Genomic DNA, 22,391 nt, shown 5'->3' with positions numbered 1-22,391 from the left:
ACTCAAGATAAGACTTAAATATATTTTGTCTATGTAATTCATCAGTTTCGTCCTTGTAAAAATAAAAAAAAAATCTAGAAAAGTCCCTGTAAAAATTGTCCGTCTCTTTTTCTTTTCTTTTTTTCTTCCTTTTTTTAATTCTTTGTGGTGATGAGACACCAAACCAATCGAATTTCAGGACACATTAACTTACGTGGCACAAAAGCTTTTTAAAGAAAAAACAAATAAAATAAACGTGATTTAAATTAATTTTAAAATGTTAATATTAATAAACATAAAAGTGACACTGGTTGAGGGGTATGCACAGTCTTCATTTGAAAATTCAACATATACAAATCTATCACACGTTTGTTGATGCCACGTTAGCCTTTGTTTGCCACGTCGGTTAACTTTTTTTTTTTTTTATTATTATTATAAAAACGGATGTTAAAGCAAGGATGGAATAAGAGACAGACAATATTCACAGGAACCTTTGTAGATTTTTTTTTTGCAAGACAATAAGTAACTAAATTGTAGAGAGAAACAATATATTTTTGCTTAAAAATATTTGTCTATTTGATTAATTGTTAAGTGATAATTGACTGACCTGATAATAATATTATTTATTATTCATAATTGTGACTTAAAGAGATTGACATGTTTGAATATTTTTTTTATAAACACTTCTAAAAGAAAAAAAAACACTTATCCATAAGTTTAATTTATCTTATCCATAAATTATTCCGTAAAACTTCCCATATAACTTCTTTTAAAAATTAAAAATGAGTTTATGCATGATCTAATTTTAATTTGTGAAAAATATTATTTCATTTTTTCTTCATATTTTGTATCCCTATTAAAGACGTTTATTCAAAAAAAAATTATAATTAATAAATAAAAATGACATTATTCATTATCCATAAGTTAGAAATTAATTTTTAAAGAAACTATATTTTTTTTTTTTGAAAATTTACTTATAAATGAACTAATTTTAACTTCCAAAATAATTTATTTCATTTTTATTTTTACCTTTTATTTTCTTCTAAAAATACTTATGAAGGTTACTCAAATGTTATAAAATAATATGCAATTTAAACTAAATAAATGAAGAGTAAGTTGCAATTAGTTCAATTTGATATTTAATTAATAATGTATGATGTAGAGTACCTCCTTAAGGAAAGACAGCCCTTAGGCGTGAATTGGAAGTTTAGTTCTCTAATCTACATGTAGAGTTATACCGAACAATTCAATATAGATCTCACACATGTCATTTTCAAACAAGAAAGCTGATATAAGTATTTTACTCAAGCAAAATTTATATAAACTCATTGTTTTTTTACATAACCAACAACGTAGGCAACACTATGAATTTGTAATTTCTAGATTCCCATGTAAATTGTATAGTTCCTAAAGCTTGGCGAATGTTTGACTTCCGGCTTAGACACGTTTCAAAGGAAAACCAAATCTTAAACTATGTTTGAAAGGCAGAAGAATGGAAGGTGGGGGGAAGAATTGTACCCTCACTTGCATTCTTTCCAGTTTGATATCACATTATCACTTAAAATGTTTAGAGGAAGGAAGAGATTTTTGAGACCCACTCACATTTTGTCCTTCGAAATTGGATGAAAAACCCATAGAAAAGAGGTTTTGGTAATTAAGACTAAATTACTGTTATACTTATACTAACATAATTATATAAAATAAAATAAAAATTAGTCTTAACTTTTACATTAAAAAAAATCATCTAATTTTCAACTCATTTTATTAAAGATAATTATCATTTTATCATACAAAAAACCATCTAATTTAACTTTCTTCCATGTTCTTTTATATAAAAGAAAACGTACAAAATCATCTAATTTTCAACTCATTTTCTTTTCATTCTCTCTTTCCATTACTTACTCCCTAAACCCCAAACGTGTCGTTAGTATACTGAGAACTCAGGATCCGAATACATTTTCTGATATACATGTTCTCTCTTAAATACTCTGCTTGATTTAATTTTCTGATGTACTTTGGTTTTCACAATTGAAGTTGAATACAATATATCCTATTATTTCACCATTTTTCTGGTCCGCATCAAATGCTAATATGCATCTCAACACCAGGTAAAGCAAATTAAAAAAACAATTGAAAACATCACAAAACTTAACAACCAATACAAATTTATGTTTTATGGAACCATGTCTCACTTAATTCAAAATTTGCTTCACTAACCATATCTATTCTCAAAGCAAAAATATAACAGCTTAACGCTTCTTAGAGACACCAACAGTTTTACCCCTGCGACCAGTAGTCTTAGTGTGCTGGCCTCGAACACGAAGGCCCCAGTAGTGCCTCAAACCACGGTGATTTCTGCATAATAGTATGAATACAAGATGTTAGTGTTATTACCTAATATGCACATAAAATGACAAGAACACACAACTTGACATAGACACCATATTCAAAAATTCCAGAAATGTCACATGGTCATGTCTGTTGACATTTTCTACATAATTTGCTTGAGGTATATATATATATATATTTTTCAAAAGGAACTTTATATCTTATTGCTCATCAGGTATTCACACATGTTTTCATATTAATATGATATTGTCCGACTTAAACATCTTATAAATTTACTTTTGGTCGTCACCTTAAAAGCTTCATACCAATGGAGTATTGTGTGTTTTATGAATCTATGTTTCTCCTCCTTTCCTAATGATATCGGATTTTGTTTGTATCCCAACAAAAACTAGTATATACAAGAACACCAAAACAATCATGCTTAATAGGTTATTTTTACAACAGCCACATAATTATATCAATCAGTCAATGCACCAGCTATTTTCCAGACCTTGAATAGCATGAAGTTAATTACACAATTGAGAAAGAGAAACACATGCATCCCATATCACAACATGAATGCCCTATCCAAGATCACTATTTGTATATTCAATAATCATAATGAGTTCTTGGCACTATGATCAATAGTACATATGTTATTACTAATACTTGGTAACAATCAGCAAAGTGCTATATTTAAATACTTTCCTCAAAGAATAAACTTCTGTCAGTATTAGACAAACTAAATACTGCATTGCATCAAGTATATGAGAATCATTCTTCATTATGATATGATATCAAAAGGATAGGCAGACAATCAGAACATCAAGACAAGAAAAGGAGATGGTCGACAACATAGATCCAAATTAAAATGGAAACAGAGAACACTGTCCCAATGATTCATCACATATTTTATCAGAAAAACAACTCATCTCATGACACATCATTCAGCCCACGTATCAATTGGAGGATCTTGAGCTGCTCTACATATACAATTTGTAAATTTTAGGGATAGATCTATAATAGTCAACTAGGCTTTCTCAACACCAGTTTGATTTGAACAAAAAGAACATGATTCAGCACTAATGGTTACCACCAGAACCTTGTAGAAACTATTAAGGTGCATAATTCTCAAGGATACTGCAATTCCCTATCCAATGATAAATCACTCCTTCAAATAGAAAAACTTCATCAAGTGATGTTTTAATTCTATAAAAAAATTCAACACCAAGATACGAATATGAATCACCTGATTTTCTTCAAGCGCTCCAAATCATCCCTCAACTTCATATCCAGAGCATTGGACACCACCTGAGAATATTTGCCATCCTTGTAATCCTTCTTCCTATTCAAAAACCAATCTGGGATCTTGAATTGCCTAGGGTTGGCAACCACAGTCATAAGATTATCCAACTCAGCAGCAGTCAATTCACCAGCTCTGTAAACAAAACAGAAATTCATTAAAAATAAAATCAATGACTCATTCAATTAAAGTATGAAATTAAATTAAAATACAAAGCCCATTTCAACAAAAACCATTAAATTAAAGTAAAATAAAAACACATTTCAATAACATCCATCAAATTAAGATGATTAAATTCATTTCAATAAAAACCATCAAATTATAATAAAAGTATAAAACAAAACAAAAACAATTGGTGTTATTCTCTGATCTAAATATTTAAATTTGCTTTTTCTCTAATCAGAATTGTTTTATATCGTAATCTTCATATCAAAATTTGTAATCAGCACAAGTGATCGATAAAATTCCAATTATGATATAAGAACAACACCAAAAAGCACTTAAATCCGGCAAAAGCAAAAAAAAAGACGAATGTTTCACGAGACCAAACCTCTTGTTCATGTCGACATCGGCTTTTTTGCAGCAAATGTTAGCGAATCGCCTGCCAATACCTTTGATAGAGGTAAGAGCGAACATTATGTTCTGCTTCCCATCTACATTGGTGTTCAGCACACGCAGAATGTGCTGAAAATCCTCGTTTGCCACCAGAGACTGCAATCACAAAACCCTATTTAAAATTTCCAAAAGAGAAAAAAAACATTTTTTGAAGAATGCCCGCATAACAAATCAAAGCAGAAACATCAAAATCGTACCATTATTTTATGAGATCGCTTCCGAAGCTCTTGACCCGATTAGGGATTAGAGATTCTAGGGTTTCCGCGCTCTGTATCTCCGTGTTGTGGCTCCTCTCTCTCACTCACTGCTTTAATCAGTTTAGGGTTTTCACTTTTCATAGGGAGAAAGAACTGGAGTGACGATTTTGCCCCTTGAACAAGCCCATTGCATGCTTATTTTTTTAATTTTAATTTATTTACTTTTAAATTTAAATTAATTAAATATTTTTTCTCTGTTAATTTTTGTTTTATTTAATTTAAAATCTTCATATTCTTATCTTGTATTCATATATTTGAATGTTTGCCATGCATTCGAGAAAAGAAGTCAACTCTTACTTGGAATGTTTGATAGAAGAAATTTATTTTATAGATTTTTGAAAATATTTATAAATTTTATTTAAAAATTATAGAATTTTATTATTAATTAAGGTAATGTAATATTTTTAGTGTTATAAAATATTCCTTTTCATTCATGGATGTAGATTCTCATGAATTTAATTTGGTGAGAAATTTGCATAAAAAATATTCTCAAAAAAATATTTTTTTAGGAATATTATTTTTAAGATGATAAATAAATGCAAGATAGTAAAAAAAATTTATATATCCATATATTAAAAATGAACGAATATATTATCTCATTGCATTTATAAAAAAAATTTCTAACTTTTTATCTATTTCAAATTTTATTTATTATATTTATTTATAAGTTAAATTTTAATAATTTTAAAAATAAATGAACCTTTATATATTAAATAAAACATGTGCGTGTTAGTTATCATATTTTTAGAAATTCTTCTAATTTCTATTTTAAAAAAAATTTATTTATCATATTTATTACTAAATAATTTTTTATAATTTTAAAATAAATTATCAATAGTTAAAAATAATTTTGTTCCACAATATAAACTATATAACATAAATATAAAATTTAATTTATATATTCATCCTTATATATTAAATACAAACAACTATTTTACACTAAGGATTTTTTTTCCACAAAAATATTTTAGAAGATTTTTTTAACTTCTTATCTAATTCAATTTTTGTATGTATCATATTTATTTATAAAATAAAATTTAATGTTTAAAATAAATTGTTCATATTTGACTATAATATTGTCACAATATAAAATATTTATCATATTTAAAATATAATAATTATATATACATATACATACATATATATATATATATATATATATGAGGAGGAATCCTTTTACTCTAAGAGTAAGTCTACCTAGATTTATTATGTTCAATAACTCATGTTCTACATCAAATTTCAACGATCCAATCGTTCAATTTAAAGTTCTTAATGCATAGATCAAATCTGCAAATTTTTAGAAAATTTGAAAATCATTAAATACTTCATTTCATTAATTCAAATCAATGTATAAAATGATTTTATGATTATCCGTCAATTTTAATTAATTAAATGAAGTATCAAATAATTTTCAAATTTTCTAAAAATTGCAGATTTAATCTATGTATTAAGAACTTTAAATTCAACGGTTTGATTATTGAAATTTAATGTAAAACATGAGTTATTTATTGAACGGAGTAAATCTAGGTAGACTTGCTCCTATAGTAAAAGGATTCCTCTCTCTCTTTATATATATATATATATATATAACTTATTATAAATTTTAGTTATGTACAATAAATTTATACTAGTAATTTAAAAGTTGGAAGTTAAAAATTTAGTAAAGATTAAGGGTATGTATAATGTATTGGATTAGGATTTTATTATAAAAAAATTTTGTGGTATTTAATAAAAAAATAATATAAAATTATTATGCAGTATTTGAGATTTTTTTAAGAATACATTAAAATTTGATGGTATTCAATTAAGATAATTAAAAAATTAGTAATCAAAAAGTTGGTTATGCATAGAATATCAAATGTGTAATTATATCTTGAGGTGTATCAGATGATGTTGTGTAATTGTTGTATTTAAATTACGAACATGTGTAATCATTGTACTACTTAAAGTTGATAATTGGTTGTGGTGTGAGTATTCTATTGATATGATATTTTGTGAGTTATGTATGAATTAATTTATGTGTTTTGACATTGATACAGTTGATGTGTATGAATCATGTGATGGTCATATGATGAGAAGTTTACGTGAAACTTAGCCATGATATAATATGATAAGACGTGTGATATGTGAATTAATGAGATCGTGTGAAATGTTATGCATAGAGTTTGTTTGACATATATCATATGCATAAAAGTGTTTTTAAAGATATGATGTGAAATACACCACCAAAAAAGTCTCCTCGTGTGAAAGCTTAAGAATCATAAACAATTCAAACTAGTGTGTACTTCCACTCCTAACGGGTGCATAGTGCAATGTCTAAAATATATTTCCTAAAATTTAAAATTTCTTAGAAGCAAAGGTTTTAGTGCGTGAAATTTCAAGAACTTATATTTTTTTTAGTAAAACAATGAATGTTTTTGGTCTATTATTGAGAATATAACATTAGGTTTGAACTATTTCCTCCTTGGCCATCTTGTTCCTATCTAACCTACACCCATGGAAATCAATCTTGACTCAGAATATCAAAGGTTTTCTTTCTAAAGTCAAGAGGTTTGGTGAAAGCTGCTTATATGATATTATCAACACTACTTAGGTGATTTTTTTTTCATGGTCACATAGGGATTAGTTGGTTTGTATGAGATATGTTTCTCATTGGTTAATAGAAGGAATTTAAAGTATAGAACCACTCTCCGACGAGACAATCAAAATGGTGACGTGACAAGAAAGAATTAAATTAAATCGTTAATGACATAGTTCGTGCTTCAAGATTTAAATATTATATGTGCCTGTTAGCTATACCCGCCTATTTCTATACACGGTAATCATTGCTTGAACTCGTGTTTAGGAAAGAAAGATGGAATAACAATCAAGTTTCTGACTTAATAACAGAAACTGGCAGAATGAGAAGGTTTACTTTAATTGCAAACCATTAAGCTCCTAAACATAAAAAAGTCAAGTTTTCTACAAACCTAGAGATGAAATTTGTTAAAGGCTAAGATGGATTTTACACATGGTTTCGTATCAGATAGAAATAGAAAAGCCCAAATCCTTCGCAGCAGTGTTAAGATATTCAATAGACAATCCATTTGAAAGCCGGCTGTGAGCTTCCCATGTCAAACATTTTTCTATGTGAGTTTGCTGGTCAATGAGATCCAAATTGAAGTACTGATTATGGGTGCCATTCTTTTGCTGTGGCTTAGGACTCGATCTAATTGAACTAGTTTGCCAAATGTCACGCAAAACTGAAGTGCTGAGAGCACGGACATGTGCACTTGGATGAGAAAGGCATCTGATTGTAGCTGGAAGGCGACACTGCATGTGTATATGCACAAGGATATTGGTCAAATTTTATATTTAAACTACAGAACATGCATATGGCTACAATTTAGAAGTGCTCATGCAAGGGTTTTGTTGTCCTTTTTGTTATTATTTTGCCGTATCTATTGATTTTGATTGGTTTTGACTTGTGATCAGATATACTTCATGAAAAAAATACTCTCAACTACGCAGTTTGCAATTTAGAATCAGATTTTCGAAGGTCAGCTAAAAAATTTTCTAACTTCATTCAAATTAGAAATTCAAATGAGGGAAATTTGTTTACCTTTAACAGGTTTGAAAGGCTATCTGCCACTGCAAATCCAGATTCTCCCAACTCGATGACTGGCTGAACTGCTTTAGCAGTAGCTTCCAATAGCTGGCCCGTTTTACCAAAATTCGAAATATGAATATCAGAAAGTGTAAGAATAAACCTGAAAACATATGAAATACCAAATCCTCCTTTAAAGTATCACAAAGTCATTGCTCAATGTTTTATAATTGGGACTTGATTTATGGCAGTGGCAATTTCTTTAGGTTACTAGTCAGAAAGATTTGAATTAAAAGGGAACAAAAAGCAGTTGTGTTATACTTGAGCACAATTTCACACTAGGTTGCCCAAATTTATTTCCTTATATTTCCATACGAAGTCTCCCATATAGCTTATAAATTTCATTGTTATTTTAATTCTAGGGAAAACAGACACATATGTGTATATATATTGGCTGCTCCAAAATCGATATTTTCTCATATTAATAAATGAAGAAGGAACAAGGGATTGCTGAATAGATATGCAGGTGTAACATTTGTCTCCAAACAAATCATTTGATATGCATATATCTTCATCAAAGAGAATTAAATATAAAATGTTTAAGGAGCCAAATTAAAGATTAAATAACATATATTAAGTAAATTATAGAAGAACACTCCTGTCTTTTATTTTGAAAAAGTCTTTATATTGACATGTGGACATTAATTGAAGACAGGTTTCTGGTTGAAAGACATTGAAACTTTTAAAGTTCATAGTGAAGCTAATGTTTGAACTTGTTACCTTTAGTTGTGGTAATGTGCAAGCTTCTCCATCTACTAGCATTCCATCTGTGGCTCGCAGTAGTAAATCTGATGCACTTGCCACAATTACTAATGATTCTAAACTATCATGATTCCTCATTAGTTCAATTATCAATTTTGTAATACGCTGATTGATTCTCCACATCTTCTGGCTTAGACTGTCATCTTTAGTAATCCATGGCTGCAATTCCTTCTCAGCCTGACAAGCAACAAATCAAGGAATAAGAATGAAATATTTTTTTTTTTATAAAAAAAAAAAGGAAGCTGATTTGGAACACTGGTTAGATGAGTTTTTTTCAAATCAGATATTTGAACTTTATATACATCAAAAGCAGAGTCATTATTTATGCAACTATTTCATAGGTATTACATATGGTAATTCAAAATTATTGTAGTCTGTCCCAAAAATGCTAGCAATCTTGGCTAAATAAAATAGGTATTCTAGTCCATACCCAGAGTCATTATTTATGCAACTATTTCATAAAAAGACAAAAATGGACCTGAAGAACAATTGCTGTAGCTGCTTTCACAGGTGATGCAGATACAACCTTGCATAATGCATCAACCACCTACATCACATTAAATCACTTAATGATTAATAATGAACCTTTTCCAAGGAAAATAGGGATATAATTGTGGTATTTTAATCCACACAAACATATGGCACATACATATAGATGTTTATATTTTTGGAGGAATATGCATTTGAGAAAAAATTGAGTTGTGTTGCACACTAAGAGGTGTATTGGATTGAGATTTTAAAAGACTTATTGTCATAAAAAAGTCTTGTGAAATTCAATCAAGATGTTTAAATAATATAAATAAGTCATTCAATCAATGTTGTCAAGATTTTTTAAAAATGTGTCAAAATATGATGGTATTCAATTGAAACTTGAATTTATACCAAAGGCTCAAAAGATATCACATGTTTTTATGAGTAAATTTGGTCACATGGGGACACAACAAGCAAAGTGTTGTTCCACAATGATGTGCTTAGAATTTATACCAATGGCTCAAGAAATTTGTGAGCTACTGGGGATGAAAAACATCCTAGATGATTTAAAGAATGAAGGTCCTATGGAATTGTACTGTGACAACAAATCAGCAATAAATATGGCTCATAAAGTTGGATAGTAGGTTGATAACAATTGTCTATGTTCACACAAGACACCAGCTAGAAGACATGTTAACCAGGGACCAGTCTACCAAATGGTTACATCAGCTTACTTGCAAGCTAAGAATGATTGACATTCATCAGCTTGAGGCAGAATGTTGTAAATCCGTAATTTATTTAGGACAATATTTTTCCAATAATTAGCACTAATTTAGGACTTAGCTTGATAGCCTGTACTTATTAGGAGTTTTTATTTCCCTGTTATTTATTGATTTTCATTATTCTATATAAGTGGTTTGACTATTTTCAATGAAATTTCATGAAACGCTTTTTGTATAAAATTTACAATCAAAATTACTCTCTATATATATAAGAATAATATTTTATTTTGTAAATATTTCACTCTTTTCACTTCATCTTTATATTTATTCTCATTTGAATACTTTCCTTTCATAATAGTTGGTTTTCACTCTGAAAACGTACAAATGTCCCTTATATATATATTTTTTTATCAAATGAACAATTTATTATTTAACAAAACAGTAATAAAATATACATTTTTATCTATATAAACAAATATATATATATACATATATTTAATACTACTTAAAATATATCAACCAAAATTTAATCACACTAAATATTAATCATATTTAATAAATAATATTTAATTAAAATTATTAAATAATATAAACAACATATGTAATTAAAATTCTATAGAATAATTATATATAATAAATCTTATAATATTAATATACAATCCATATGTAACCACCAAACAAAACCTTTCTACACACAAAAAAATATAAGACGGATTGATTGAATTACATGTATAAAAAAACTTAAGTATATTGAATTATGTTTGCGGCTGCAAGATTAGAAGTTTGTAAAATTTTTTAATAATTACCATTAGATGCCACCACATTTTTAAAAGTGCAGAAAATAGTGAAAATAACATTTTTTTCATTTTCAATTTTGGGCTTCTTTTGAAAACATTTTCTAAAATTAAAAGTAAACACATTTTCGTGCTTATTTTCTATTTTCTTTGAAAATGAATTTAGAAAACGGTAAAACTAAACAAACCCTAATATTTCCATTTCAACTATGGATGTTACATAACCTATTATCTTTTAACATTTTGAAATCTATTTTTTTCTTTTCACATCGCTGTTTAAGCTAGTTAGCAGTTCCTTTTTCATCTGTCGCTTGTGGACTACAGATCATTAGTCACTATTTTTGCCAATATCTATGAGAGTGCAATGTCTATGAATAACAAGAACTTGTATTATAAATTAAAAGCATGCATAGTTCTAGCATGAGAAGAATAGAGGATAATATCTATGAGAGTGTAATGTCTATGAATAACAAGAACTTGTGTTATTAATTAAAAGCATGCATAGTTCTAGCATGAGAAGAATAGAGGATAAAAAAATTATTAACTAAAAACAGCAAAGAGGATAATAGTTGTAGTAAGTATATGAAATAGTACCTGTCTCCACCCCTGTTGAGCAGAAGTGCTTTCTGCACAAGGTTGAGTCTCAGGAGATGCAATCAACTTCTGCCATAGTAATGATACTACAGAGAAACATAACTCTTGCTTCTCGGTAAGCCTAGATCTCAGAAAAATTTGGGCACTGCAATTGAATCCTATGTGCCTATCATTAGTAAGGAAGTTGGCTAGATCAGAAGCATCAAATAGGAGACTTGTGGCAACTTTTGCAAAGCTAAATCTTGATGGTTCATTTGAATATGAAGTTCTCTTGCATTTTTGACTGAGTTCTGAGGGAGGTGAATCCTCAGAAGTTGAAATAGATCTCTGTCCAGAGTCAAGGCAGCTATTATTTTCACACTGATTTTGTCTTTTACAACTACCACAGGGGTCTTTACAAATAGGGGTATGAATTAAGGTTGCTCCCAATGGCTCTGCCTTGTTAACTATGGATGCAACAGCTTTGCTGTGAATATCTATGAGATTGTACAATGATGAAGCCCTAAAATGAATTTCATTATCCCATTTGCAATGCATCAAAACAGACAGAGCACGCATGCAAGCTTTTGACCGTCTAAATAGCTCAGAAATATGTGCAGCAACCATAGCTGCTGCAACTATTTCATTTGAGCTGTAACTCCATGAGGTACCAACAGAAGATGGCTTCAATGAAAATAGGGCCTCTAAAATTGATAAAATTCTGCGAGTATGGCGTATTGCTGAATCTATGCCATTCTGCAACTCATGAGAAGATACATCTATTTTGACAGGCTTGGCTATATTTTGTACATTGTTGGGAACTGCTTGATTGTCTCCTCGTGAAACCACAGGGAACAACTGAAGCTCACACGCAAGAGCACAAACAGCAGCCAGAACATAAGAATCAAATGCTGCTACAGGACCTTGCTTCTTCATTTTCCTATTTTTCGTTTTTTTCTGGCTTTTAGTTACTGCTTGTAAATCCTCAGTAATTTCCTCCACCGAATAACTATCTTCACCTCTTGGTTTCTTGCTTCCATTGAATTGGACCTCATGACTAACACAAACAGTTAAGACAACAAATAGAAGGCGTGAAGCAAGCTCAACAGATGCACATGATTCTAAGAAAAGTGAATGCACCATGGTACGAAGTTCTGCAACAGCAAGGTTTTTGGAGGCAGACCCCACGCAATAGTATCTTGGGTTTCGTTTTTGATCACTAACTGGAAATGTCCTCTGAAGAATAGCTTCGACTGTAGCAACAAATATTTTCATGAGACATGCTTCAGATGGACTTCCACGAGGAAGATATTCCAGAACCTTGAGTAGGGGTATGTACAAATTCCATGAGAGTATGGGAGGTTGAAGTGGTGTTGCAACCACAATCTCTGGAAGATCAACAGCTGAGGAATTTAATGGAATCAAACCATAAGCAGCTTCCCAAATGGTACAAATTCTCCACTCAACTTCTGAACCATGAGCACAAAGCATTGAGGCAATGCCTTGGGCAGTTGCATCAATAGTGGCTTCAGTTGCAGCAGTTTCAATCTGATCAACAAATATAAGCTATACATCTTCAGCATACATAAAGAATCAGCACTAGTGCACTACAGTACCATACAAAATGAGTCAACTTGCAATGAATAACAGAACCTGCTTTCTGTTAGAAGAAATATAGCCACCCAAAGGTTCATGTTGAACTTCGACTCCATCAACTTGCCTTAATGGAGGAAAAAGTAAAGCAGGCTGAGAAAGTATCCGGAAAAGCAATGCAGCTGCAGCATCAGCAGCTACACCAGATCTCAAGGACATTGCAGTCCCTATGGCACGTAAGAAATGAAAATGTATCCAATTTCTTGGAAGCTGTATTAACATTTAGAGAGAAGGTAAAAATAATTGAATTAGTCAGTTGGTTCAAGAATTCACAAAGTTTCTTCAGATAAAAACATCAAAATGCACATAGTATGCTGTATGCCATCACAACAAAGCTATATATATATATATATATATATATATATATATATATATATTCTATACTGCACTTATTTGGAGGCTACAATAAAAAATGAAAAAGTTAAGGCATTAATACCTGCAAACGGTTGGTTTTGCCTCATCGTTTTTTTTTTAATTTTGTGCACTTATATTCTTTTTTACATTCACATGGCACAATCTACATGTACCCAACCACAAATGCACATGCCACTCAGCCTGCAACTTAGTTATTTGCCACTACAGGCATATGCCACTCAGAATGCACACCATCAAATTTTCCTCATTTCTCTCACGATGGAATAACAAAACACAATGGTATAATTTCACTCATGTAGCCAATCTAACCTAGTTAGGAACGGCTTAAATTGTTGTTCTATCACTATATGGAGCCACTTTCAGCTTATTATTTTTTACAACAATAACTCAGAAGTGATTGATTAAAGCTGTAATGATGAAATTATTGAAATATTGATTGACTCATCAATATTATCAGCAAAAAATGTTGTCTTGTGTATAGAGATCCCAATCCAGTTAACAAGTTCCCTAAGGACACTGATTAAGGAGTATTTAATAACCCTGTTAAATGCTTCTAATTACTTTAACAAATATTATTTTTTTACAACAATAACTCAGAAGTGATTGATTAAAGCTGCAATGATGAAATTATTGAAATATTGGTTGACTCATCAATGTTATCAGCAAAAAATGTTGTCTTCTGTATAGAGATCTCAATCCTGTTAACAAGTTCCCTAAGGACACTGATTAAGGAGTATTTAATAACCCTATTAAATGCTTCTAATTACTTTAACAAATATTAATGACTTTTGTGTATTTTATGTAATAAATGATTTATAATTATTTATTTTTCAATACTACTTTCTACTTCTGATTTCTTAAATTTGCATAAAGATTGTACAGCTTACCCTTATACCACAAGCATAATCTTCAGCAGCTCTAAGAAGTTCTACAAGCTGCACAGCAGCATCAAGTGCATCTGGAGCCCATGACGGGGGTGCTTCTAAAAGTCCAAGAAGAAGTCTTTGAGTTGCACTAGGAGTTGCAATGGCATAATATCTAGATAATTTAGGCATATAAATTTGCTCAGAACAATGCATTCCAGGACAACAAAATAACTAGAAAGGTATTGAGTTCAGAATAACCTGTGAAATAAACGTGCATATGGTTCTAGAGCTGGTAATCCGGCAACAAGATGCTCATCCAAAGCTGTTGTTGGAGGAGGAAGCAGTAGTGCAGGGACAGCAGCTGCTGTTAAAGTAGCAGTCTCATATCGAGCAACTTCATCATCACAAACACTTAATATAACACCAGCACCATTAGCAACTGCCCATCTTGGGGTTGATGGCATGAGTTGAGGATGCTTCCCAGAACCACGTGCAGAAACTATGGAAAAACATATTCAATTACGAAAAGTTCTACTTAATATAAATCATGTTTTTATAGAATCAAAATTGCTGATGCCTTTTCATACTTCTGTTCAGTACAAAATTGAAAATGATGAAATCAAATTGCCACTAGATTGACAAGAGCGCTCTTTGAATTTAGGCTTAGGACCTAATTCAATTTCACAAAACCAACTTGTAAGATGAAGACTAATTTAATCTTATAAGGACTACATTGGTCAAATATGTCTGCACACCCCCTCACACCCAAAACTGGACATCTAGAGAGTAGATAAATGCAGTTTGGGATGGCCCAACAATAACACTCCCTCCCACCTAGAAAATAGACATCTAAAGCACAGACAAATACAAGTGGCTCAATAATGAAATTAAGATATGCTCATAGGTTCTAATACCATCTTAAAATTTGGGTTTAGGTCTAACTCGACTCTAAAAGTTTGCTCATGGGGTGAGGGGTGCACACACACATATATATACACACAAACACACAATACACACACTATTTTGGCCATATCATTAATTAATGTGAGATCTCCAACATGTACCATGTATATCCAAATAAGGTTTTCACATAAATATCACTGGAGGATTTATGTTTTGAATTACAAAAGGTAGGGAGATGTCAATTGTGATTTTAAGTTTCATGGATCAATTATACAAAACAGAAGAGCAGTAAAAAGAAATGGAAAACCTCAAAATATTCAAATATCACATTAACAGAAGTACAATGTCAAAAAACTTTACACTTGGATTATGTTAGGATACGTACCAATTGTAGGTGGCTTGAGTTCTCCTGCAGCATATTTACCCATAACACCACTGCACCTGTTAATGCATGACAATTTTCACCAATTTAAGCAAAAATTTACTTGGAACCCAAGAGGAAACAAGATAACTAAACCATTTGATTCAACTAAATTGATATAATCAAACATTCTAAACTACAATTGTAAGAATCAAACCAAAAAAAATCAGAGACTAAAATCACAGTACGAATGTTGCCCCAAGATATGCTATTGACAAAAAATTATATTGCTGATCCCTGAACTTGGTTATGCTATACTCCATTCTGGGTTAACCGTTTGAAACACCAATAAACCATGGTTCAAAACTGAACAAAACAACGAATGGTGGTTTACTTTGGTTTCCAATAACTTATGAATCCATAGATAAAATTGGGTTTGAGGATGAACCTTGAACAGAAACAGCATGGACCATGAAAAACCCTAGAACTTGCAGGATGAGCTAAAACGTACACAACTAATATCATCCATCTTAAATGAAAGAAGCAAACCATATGTGACTTTCAGACTTTGTAGGTCAGACAAAAAATACTCACCACCGAAAATAGTCACTTCTAATGCCTAAAGGTGCAGCCAATAATATATCAGTAATCCAAGGGGATAAGGGTCTTATAGGTTTCTTCTCCTGTTGCATCAAAGAATTATGGCCAGACTCCCCATCTACAGAACCCTTAGTAGTTGCAGGGCTTTTGCCACTGCTTCCTTCAGCTTCACAATATTGTCTTTCATTTTTGTATATGGGACGATTGTAATGAGTTAAAATACGCAAAATTTCACCACATGCCAGAGCCCACTGTTCTGAATATTCATTCTGTAAAATTACACAGAATTAATGAAAAGGTTGGCAGGGAACATCTTTAAAGATACTGAAGCTAAATAAATGATATAATTAAATCAATTAGAAAATAAAAGTCGTAGCAATTTCATTTAAGTAATAATAATGTGTTTGCTTTTAACAAACTAGAAACTTATTTTTCTATCAATTTGAATTATGTACAAAGAAAACCAAAATATAAGCCAAGGGATTATACCTCACTTTTTGGGCAGACTAAAGAAATGAAAGAAGCAAATGGAGGACTAGTCTTATCATAGACCAGCGTACCATCAATAATACATGAAATGATTGGAAGCACAACTGCATGCCCATGCTCTGGATGATGAAGAACAAGTACAGCTGGATGTACATGTCAACGAATCAATAAGTTATTTAGACAAGAAATAATCATAAATTTTAGTTGAGCAAGTCATAATTGAAACTAATAATGACTAAGAAGTAAAGCATAAATACCCAAAACATCGTCGAAGAGGAGCATTTCTTTTGATGGATATCGGTTGCGGATCAACTGTCAAAGCAAAAGAGACCAGTAAGTACCTTTGATACAAACTCCTGGATTTCATAAGTCCAAGCACGATGTATTATTGAATCTACGAAAATAATTTGTATGTATTTCTAATTTGTATGCATTTATCATACCTCAGCAATATCATCAGGAAACTGTTCTGATGTAAATTGACCAATGTATTCAACATACGCAGCAATTTGATCCTAATAAAAATTTACAAATATAGGTCATAACAATCAAGGAAATGGAAATACAATAATGTGTAACATAAGTGCTTGCTTGTAGGTTCGGAAACATAAAATTTCAGGTACAAAAATGACTAAAATGCTGCTGCTTCCTGACAAGTAAGATATATAAAGACTGGAATGGCAAAAGCTGTCACGCTTTCATTCTTCATTAAGGGATTTAGCATTGGGGCAACTAGTTAGGAGTAGTGCTAAAGGCAACCAAAAATCCTTAAATGAAAGCAATTTGGGGCATTATATATGAGAGTTTTGATTCTTATTCTCCTTCGATCAAAATACAAGAAGAGCTGTTCTTTCTTGATAAGTCTTATTGCCCAATTCAACAACTCGGTTTGAAAAAAGCCTTTCTACATGGGCATTTAATAAAGCAAGTCTTTTTTAAGGCTCAAGTGATCACTCCAAACCTGATTTTGTAAGTAGTCTCAATAAAGCCATTTATGGTCTTAAACAAGCTCCTAGAGCTTGGTCCCAAAGGTATGCTCTATGCCTCTATTCCTTTTCAAGCTAGGCTTTCAATCTAGTTGCTTTAACAGCACGGTTTGTTTATCATAGCCTGAATGGCATGTCTGTATTTCTTATAAACGTGGATGACATTCTTTTAACTTTTATTCCCAATTTTTTTTGAAGGATTTTGACATTGTTTAGTTGAGAATTTTGCATGTAGGACGCGGGTGATGTTCATGGATTTTTAGGAATTCAAGTTCAATCTAATTCAGTTGGTTTATTCTTACATTAGCATAAGTATACACTTTCTTTGCTGGAACTAGTGACTACAGTGTCGTATACTATTTTATATTGTTTTCAATTTATCATTTTAGGTCAGGAACCCTTGAATAAAAAATTTAAGAAACAAAACAACAAAGATCCTCCTAAACTAAAATACCTTAAAAGAGGATGTCAGGATTCACAGCTACTAAGTTTCAAAATTTCAACAAAACTAGATATATACCCACAAGTTGTGCTGATGTTAAGTTTTTTAATATCACAATTAGTAATTTAAATATAAAAATGATAAAAAGACACGTGAAAAAATTGGTACAACTAATAATATAGAAAAAAAATATATATCCTTAATTATATACATATAAAATTACCATTTGAGAAAAATAAATGGTAAATCTTAAATTAGAAAAAAAAAAATATATATATATATATATATATAAAGACATATTTCAAGAAAAAGGAAATATATTTTATTTTCAAGAACTAATTATCTTCTATTCATTTTTTCTGATAAATAAAGACAGAATTTATTTTATTCATATAGTGTAACATTGCAACTATAGCATATAGTGTTACAAAAAGACAAAATATTCATAAGATAAGTGCGTCTTCAGTTTTTTTGTTTGTTACTTGAAGGCTGTCATGTCCAATACAATAGGTAGAATAAATTAAGTTAAAGCCTTCTGTACACACACCACAATGCTCATAAAAAAAATAAAAAAAAGTATTTACTAGAATTTTAACCCCTACAAATGTATGAGATACATATTTTTTTTTTACACAATTAATTAATCATATAAATTAAAATTATTTTATTACATTCTTTTAATGAATCAAATTAATATATAAATAACATTTAGTTTTATTTACATTTAAAAATAAAAGTATAATTATAACAATAATATTTTAAAGACAGTTGAATTTATTAAAACTTAAAATAAAATATAATTTAATTTGAATTTAAAGATAATAACACACTTTTAATAACAATAATTTATAAAATTTAATTTAAATTCAAAATAATAATAGTAATTGTAATAATTCAAAATAAAATATAACTTTATTTAAATTTAAAATTAATAACATCTTGACAAAAACAATAAGTTAAATTTAAAAAAGTTTAAAAATTCTTTTAAAACCCAATGGTCGCATAATTTGACATCTGCATATAATAAGCTTTGATATTATATTAGAAATAAATTAAGTCTAACTCAAGGTTAACTTAAAAAAAAATTTCCAAATCTTACAAGGATTATTTCGGTTATATTGATAACCAATGTCTCTTTCTCCTATTACAATAACAGTAGCCATTAAACTATTATTATTATTAAAAGAGAAAAAAGATTATGCACAGACAATGTTAAATAGTTTTACATTGTCATCTAATTACAACTTAAAAGTTATACAAACATTGATTTATGATTGGTTGACAGTGCCGAAGGTATTAAACCCTTATTAAAACCCTTAGAAGGAGGTAAACTAATATAAGCTATAAAGGTACTGGAGTTACAATTTATACAAGAGACCACTCAATTTAAAAATATTTATTATTAGCATGGTAATAACATGGTACCTTTCTTTGTTGTTCATCTGGTGGGGGAGGCCAGAACAATGAGGAAAACTGAAGACGGTCAATCCACCTTTCACCGGAAGCGGCCATTGAATCAGAAATGTACTTTCACTTTCAACTTTCAAGGTATTCCTTTCTGCTTCTGATATAAAAACCAACAACCCAAATCCAGCCAAAACCGGCTACCAATCAAGAATTAAAATATCGTAATTCAACATTCCCTGTTTAGCATGCCCACATATTTTCACCTTAGTATCCATTAACAAGAAATGGTATACCAAAATTCAAATTTCAGCAAATACAAATAATAAGCATTACAAAAAATGTCCAACGAAATGACAAATTAATGCATCTAGTAGAAAATTTAAATTATTCACTACAGCAGGTTGCCCTGTGATGCTTAAATCCTTACACTTTAAATTGTTAAACCGAAGGTGATGTCTTAGTTCTTTTCACTGCAGAACACAGAAGAAAACAAAATCCAAAATGATTGCTTATATAAAGAAAATCAGAGCAGATATAAACCCCCAAAAGAATCCTATCAAACAGACTAACAGAGCAAGAACAATTTTGGAAAATAATGAGATTTCAGATTCTCTTGTAGAAACATTCAATTTTCTTCACGAACAACCAGTTCAATTAATCTTCAAAAGCTGGTTTCCAGAATATATATAAACGAAACTGGAACCAACGCCAACAACACAGCTCGAAAACTAGATGTAATCAGAAGAAAAAAAATGTAGCAGATATAAACCCCAAAAAGAGTTTTACCAAACAGAGTGCAAGAACAGTTTTGAAAAAACAAAAAAGGAAAAAAAATTACAATGAGAATGAGACTTTCTCGCAGAAGCATTCAATTTTCTTCATGACCCAACAGTTTAACTAAGTTCAAAAACTGGTTTCCAGAAAGGAAAAAAAAATTAAAAACGAAAACTAGCACCAAAATATCTAACAACTCAGATTCGCCACAGATTAAAACAAAAAAAAAGAAAAATTTCTCTTCGATTATCAACACAGCTACACAAGCACCAGCAACACAACTCGAAAACAAGATCCAATCAGAAAAAAAAAATGTAACAAAAAACTGCATAACAATAATTAAAAATGAAAACCAGCACCAAAATATCTAATAGCAACTCAGATTCAAAACAGCCAAACAATTCAAATCAAATAAAATAAAATAAAAAATAAAATCCACTTCAACAATCAACACAATTACACAAGCACCAGCAACAGAACTCGAAAACAAGATGCAATCAGAAAAAAAATGCAGCAGAAAATTGCATAACAATAATGAAAAAAAAAAGTGTGTATAACTGTATAAGTACCTAACGAGTTGTATATACGAGGAAACCGATGAAGAATAGTACTCTGGTTTAGAAGGTGAAACTGCGAGAATGAGATATTTGCGTTGATATTTGCTCCTTTATGTAGAAAATAATAATAATAATTATTATTATTATTATAATATTTCATGAAATAAAATATTGAGAAGCGGTGAGGTGGTTGGCTACGGTGACAGACACTGAGGAAGGAAGAGAAGGGAAGCGAAGGGAAGAGAAGATCTTTTGGAGAGAAGGAAAGCCGTGTGCGTACGTGGCAAGATATTTTCCTCACGCTTCTTAGCCCACTGTTTGCCACCTCATCTTCCTGTCTACTGTCATACACCTTCTACATTCATGTATGTCTACGCTACATACATACCCATCACATCATTGCATAGTGTGAATCCCTCATAATATAATTAAAAGGAAAATGATTCATTATTATAAAATAATTATTTAATTTAATATTTTATTCTTTAAATAAATTTTTTAATAATTCGGAACGAGTTTCCATAAATTCATTTGAAAGATACGGCATTTTTCATATAATTATCTTTTGAACTTGAACCAGGTTTGGTTAAATCAATCAATGTAGGAAAATTTGGTTGGAGAAGCACGTATTCCAATTTTAATGGTATAATTTAAAAATTATTAGCGATGTCAGAATATAAAAGGCATTAAGGTAGTGTTTGTTTTTGAGGATGTACTGTTTACGAGCAACGAAAAGCGAGAAAAGTATGTGTTTGTTTCCCGTGATTTGGAGCGAAAGAAAGGCGAAGAAAAGCGAGGAGAAGCACTGTTGCTCTCCTCGCACAAAAGTGAAGAAAGGAGCTGAAAGACACGTAGGATTTCTGAAAATCCGAAAATGCCCCTGCCATGCATGTGCCATGCAGTAGAGGAATCTCTGCCATTTCACGGACCTTCCCTGTATCCTTGTGTCATGCATGCATACTGCCAGGAATCTCTACCATTGTTGACTGCCATTGTTGAAGGAGCTTTATCGTTGAGTGGCTTTGAAATAATATTATAAGAGAGTTGGAAGCTCTCTTTTGTGGTGTGTCTTCAGTCTTCACAGAATTTCGAGTGTTGCTCACTGATTCACGTTCTCCACGGGCTGGTGCTGATTCTCGACGTTGGGTGGTTGGTGGTGGTTGGTGGGTGTTGGTGGTGAGTGATTGTGGAAGGAGGTCCTCCATTAAAGGTAAGTTTGATCTCATTTGGTATATACGAAGGAGCATAATCGATTATGGTTGGCCACATAATCGATTATGCAGGGTATTTTCGCTGCCAGTGGAACCCGGAACGGCCCGTTCCAAAAAAGCATGTTATGAGAAAAATGCGAAATCAGAACGGGCCGTTCCACTTTTGGAACGGGCCGTTCCACTTTTGGAACGGGCCGTTCCACTTTTGGCCTTTGCGGAGTACTTTATAACCCCAGAACGGGCCGTTCCACTTTCGGAACGGGCCGTTCTGAGCACATTAATTTGTTATTAATGACGGTTATTTAATACCGTTTATA

General features: G+C 30.9%; 2 protein-coding genes across 6 annotated transcripts; both read right to left on the bottom strand.

Moving 5' to 3' along the window:
- Positions 1-2,007: 2,007 nt before the first annotated feature.
- Positions 2,008-4,583, bottom strand: LOC109818387 (small ribosomal subunit protein uS13z/uS13y/uS13x). The gene is made up of 4 exons (XM_020383834.3): positions 4,423-4,583; positions 4,161-4,321; positions 3,557-3,745; positions 2,008-2,334 (listed from the first exon to the last, which is right to left on the bottom strand). The coding sequence occupies exons 1-4, from the start codon at positions 4,423-4,425 to the stop codon at positions 2,229-2,231; spliced, it is 459 nt and encodes a 152-aa protein (XP_020239423.1). The 5' UTR covers positions 4,426-4,583; the 3' UTR covers positions 2,008-2,228.
- Positions 4,584-7,375: 2,792 nt separating this feature from the next.
- LOC109818380 (protein GIGANTEA) lies at positions 7,376-21,095 on the bottom strand. 5 transcript variants are annotated; one of them, XM_020383823.3, is made up of 16 exons: positions 20,876-21,091; positions 19,960-20,002; positions 19,551-19,768; positions 17,141-17,212; positions 16,955-17,009; positions 16,698-16,840; positions 16,203-16,477; positions 15,633-15,688; positions 14,603-14,843; positions 14,366-14,516; positions 13,104-13,313; positions 11,472-12,998; positions 9,369-9,437; positions 8,849-9,067; positions 8,084-8,176; positions 7,376-7,794 (listed from the first exon to the last, which is right to left on the bottom strand). In XM_020383823.3, the coding sequence occupies exons 3-16, from the start codon at positions 19,635-19,637 to the stop codon at positions 7,504-7,506; spliced, it is 3,489 nt and encodes a 1,162-aa protein (XP_020239412.1). In that variant the 5' UTR covers positions 19,638-19,768; positions 19,960-20,002; positions 20,876-21,091; the 3' UTR covers positions 7,376-7,503. The 5 variants fall into 5 exon arrangements, with proteins under 5 accessions (XP_020239412.1, XP_082932914.1, XP_020239413.1 ...); XM_083076788.1 differs by lacking the exon at positions 9,369-9,437 and having other exon boundaries at positions 20,876-21,092; XM_020383824.3 differs by lacking the exon at positions 19,960-20,002.
- Positions 21,096-22,391: the final 1,296 nt, after the last annotated feature.

This window comes from Cajanus cajan, chromosome 1 (assembly GCF_000230855.2).
Source record: "Cajanus cajan strain Asha chromosome 1, NIPB_CcT2T_4, whole genome shotgun sequence".
NCBI classification, from domain to species: domain Eukaryota; kingdom Viridiplantae; phylum Streptophyta; class Magnoliopsida; order Fabales; family Fabaceae; genus Cajanus; species Cajanus cajan.
Note: the sequence above shows the minus strand (reverse complement) of the source record. Positions and strands in the feature narration are given on the sequence as shown.

Coding starts and splice junctions, on each gene's coding strand:
- LOC109818387 (XM_020383834.3), bottom strand. Junction 3,746..4,160: donor GATGTCGACATGAACAAGAG/GTTTGGTCTCGT, acceptor TTTTGTTTACAG/AGCTGGTGAATTGACTGCTG. Junction 2,335..3,556: donor GAGCGCTTGAAGAAAATCAG/GTGATTCATATT, acceptor ACTATTATGCAG/AAATCACCGTGGTTTGAGGC.
- LOC109818380 (XM_020383823.3), bottom strand. CDS start 19,637: ATGGCCGCTTCCGGTGAAAGGTGGATTGACCGTCTTCAGTTTTCCTCA. Junction 16,841..16,954: donor CCTCTTCGACGATGTTTTGG/GTATTTATGCTT, acceptor ATGTACATCCAG/CTGTACTTGTTCTTCATCAT. Junction 12,999..13,103: donor TTTCTTCTAACAGAAAGCAG/GTTCTGTTATTC, acceptor TTTGTTGATCAG/ATTGAAACTGCTGCAACTGA.